Source organism: Micromesistius poutassou, assembly GCF_964030765.1.
Source record: "Micromesistius poutassou genome assembly, chromosome: 10".
Taxonomy (NCBI): domain Eukaryota; kingdom Metazoa; phylum Chordata; class Actinopteri; order Gadiformes; family Gadidae; genus Micromesistius; species Micromesistius poutassou.
This window is the reverse complement of record NC_140280.1, coordinates 19,707,738-19,710,237: the sequence shown is the minus strand read 5'-3', so window position 1 is coordinate 19,710,237 and position 2,500 is coordinate 19,707,738. Positions and strand designations below refer to the sequence as shown.

General features: G+C 62.1%; 1 protein-coding gene across 1 annotated transcript in view; it reads right to left on the bottom strand.

Moving 5' to 3' along the window:
* The window catches only part of LOC311354672 (serine/threonine-protein kinase 10-like), a 28,870-nt gene that overhangs the window by 13,876 nt on the left and 12,494 nt on the right, over nt 1-2,500 (bottom strand). The window contains exons 6-7 of the mRNA XM_084474491.1: nt 963-1,307; nt 237-773 (exon numbers count right to left, since the gene is read on the bottom strand). Of these exons, the coding sequence (XP_084330617.1) occupies nt 237-773; nt 963-1,307 (882 nt within the window). The remainder of the gene's footprint in view (nt 1-236; nt 774-962; nt 1,308-2,500) is intronic.

Here is a 2,500-nt window from a genome sequence, read left to right as displayed (position 1 = left end):
CTCTGTCAGGGAGCTGCACACCACCGCGGCCAGACAGCCCAGCCCTGTGCGGCCGTGTGCCTGTGCCTGCGTGGCCCAGGCCTCACGTCCGCAGTGGCACCAATGCACTTCAGCGTGTTTCGAACGCAGCTTCTTCTGAATACGCCGTAACTCAAACTGCCCGTAGGAGCTCGAAGCGACTCATCACTAGTTATCAGAGAATCAAGAGAAGGCGCCGGGCGTTGGGCGAGGCTCACCTTGTCGACGGCCGGGTGCAGTGAGATGGTGTCCTTGGCCGCGCTGTCCGAGGCCATGCTGCTGGTGTCCGAGTAGCGCTTGCTGATCCGGCCGTTGGCGTGGGACGAGCCCTCCTCCACAGAGCTGCTGCCGCCGCCGCCGCCGCCGCCGCCGCCGCCGCCGCCGCCGCCGCCGCCGCCCACCGCACGGGGCAGGGGGGCCGGGGCAGGGGAGCCGCCCTCCAGGGGTACCAGGGGTAACAGGGGTACCACGGGTACCAGGGAGGCCGGGGTGGGCGTCGACGGGGTGGGCGTCGCCGGGGTGGGCGTCGCCGGGGTGGGCGTCGACGGGGTGGGCGTCGACGGGGCGACGGCAACGGAGGCCATTGTCAGCGAGTCTCCGTTACCCAGAATGCCGCTCTGCTGCTGCTGCTGCTGCTGCTGCTGCTCCTCCTCCTCGCGGGCCCCGCGGGCCTCGGGGGGGTGTGCGTCCACGGCGTTGGTCCTGGGCAGGGCCAGCGGGGGCGCTTGCTCCGTCTCCGGGGTTTCCACGGCAACCTTGGAGACGGGGGAAACGTTGGGGTCCAGTCATTAACTCTGAAGGTCAACACGGCAGTCCGTACAATAGTGCAGGGACTGAATGACTTTGGTTGTTTTGTTAGCGGCCACGCTGCCGTCTGAGAGGCTCAACGACTTTATTCATAGAAAACAACAACAACAACAACAACAACATGAAGAGAGGCGCACCTTCTCCTCGTCCGACGTGGGCGTGCACTTCCCGTCCTCGATGCCCGAGTCGGAGCTGGTGGTCTTGGTGGAGACGTTGCTCTCCGACTTGCCCGACTCGGAGCGCACCTCGTCGGGCCGCCGGTCGGCCGGCGCGTCCGGCTCGTCCCGCGGGGGGGCCTGGCGCGGGAGGGGCACGGGGGCCGCGGGGCCCGCGGGGCCCGCCGCCTCCGCCGGCGCCTCGTAGCCCTTCCTGGGGGAGGGGACGGGCGTGGTGGTGCTGGGCGTGGCGGGGCCCGTGCTGGTGGGAGACTGGTCCCCCTCCGAGCTGATCTGGCTGGTCTGGCAGGGCTCCTTCCCGCCTGCCTGGACGGAGGGAGACCGACAGAAAGAGGAATGAAACGGAGGAGAGGAAGTGGAGGGAGACGGGGTCCGAGTCACGGGGCCACTCGCCGTTTGGTCCAGAGGTTGGCCAGACTCCTACACATCTGCCTTTTTTGTGCAATTGGTCCAACCCCGAGAATTATGTGTTGATAAATAGACTGATGTGTTTTCTCTGTGAACTACGGTAACCCAGAGGTGTGGCGTCCCAGGAATGTGGTTGTTCCTGTACCGGTCGATCCACCTCAGTCAGAACCCCCGCCGGGCTGAGAGGACGTCTTTGGCAACGCGTCGCAAGCAAACAAGAGGGCTGCGCCCTTTTTAAACCCTGCCTTCGACTTGGGCCACCTCGTCTACTAGCTCGTCATAACATCTGCGTCTTTAAATGTGAACCCACTCCCAACAGAGAACATGATCTATTGTGGACACACTATGTGGACAATAGATCATGTCTCCTCTCTCTCTACATGTTATATAAGGTAGTGGCTGCCTGACAGCAGCTTCATCTGCTGGCGGCTGACAGCTAACCACTAACTGGCTGGTTGAAACCCAAGGCCTCAAGATGGGTGTTTACAAAACAGAAAGTAAGTGTGTGCGTGTGCGTGTGTGCGTGTGCGTGCGCGTGTGTGTGCGTGTGTGATAGTGAGTATCAGCAGGAGTGACATCTTTGGCGTTTTCACCCTCCAAAAAAAAAACCTATACCATGTTGTCCAATGAGTGAAGATCAACGTGATTCATTTAACATTACAGTGAGCGGTCTCAGCCCTGGTCATTTGTTCTGCGCTCACCACCTCATCATCACCACCGTGTTGTGTGTGTGTGTGTGTGTGTGTGTGTGTGTGTGGCCCCGGCCTGCCCCGCGTCCGAGGGCTGCTGCTGTTTACACCGTTTTATTTAAGGGTCCACTGGTGACAGCCCAACAATGGCTAGACGGTGCATTATTCAGGGCGGCGGCGGCTCTGGTTCCAGTGCGCTCTGGGGCTCGCCGCGGCAGCACCACCTATATCTGGCGGGGCGGGTGAAGGCCGCTGTTCCGCTGGCGGTTCCTTTGTTCGAGGCCGACAGCGACCCGAGCGTGTACGCCGCCATGGTCCTCCTCACTTTCTAACCCGGGGGTCTGTGATGAATGCCATGAGGCCGTACGTGGATGTTTTCACTTTGGGTGGAGGGGGAAACCC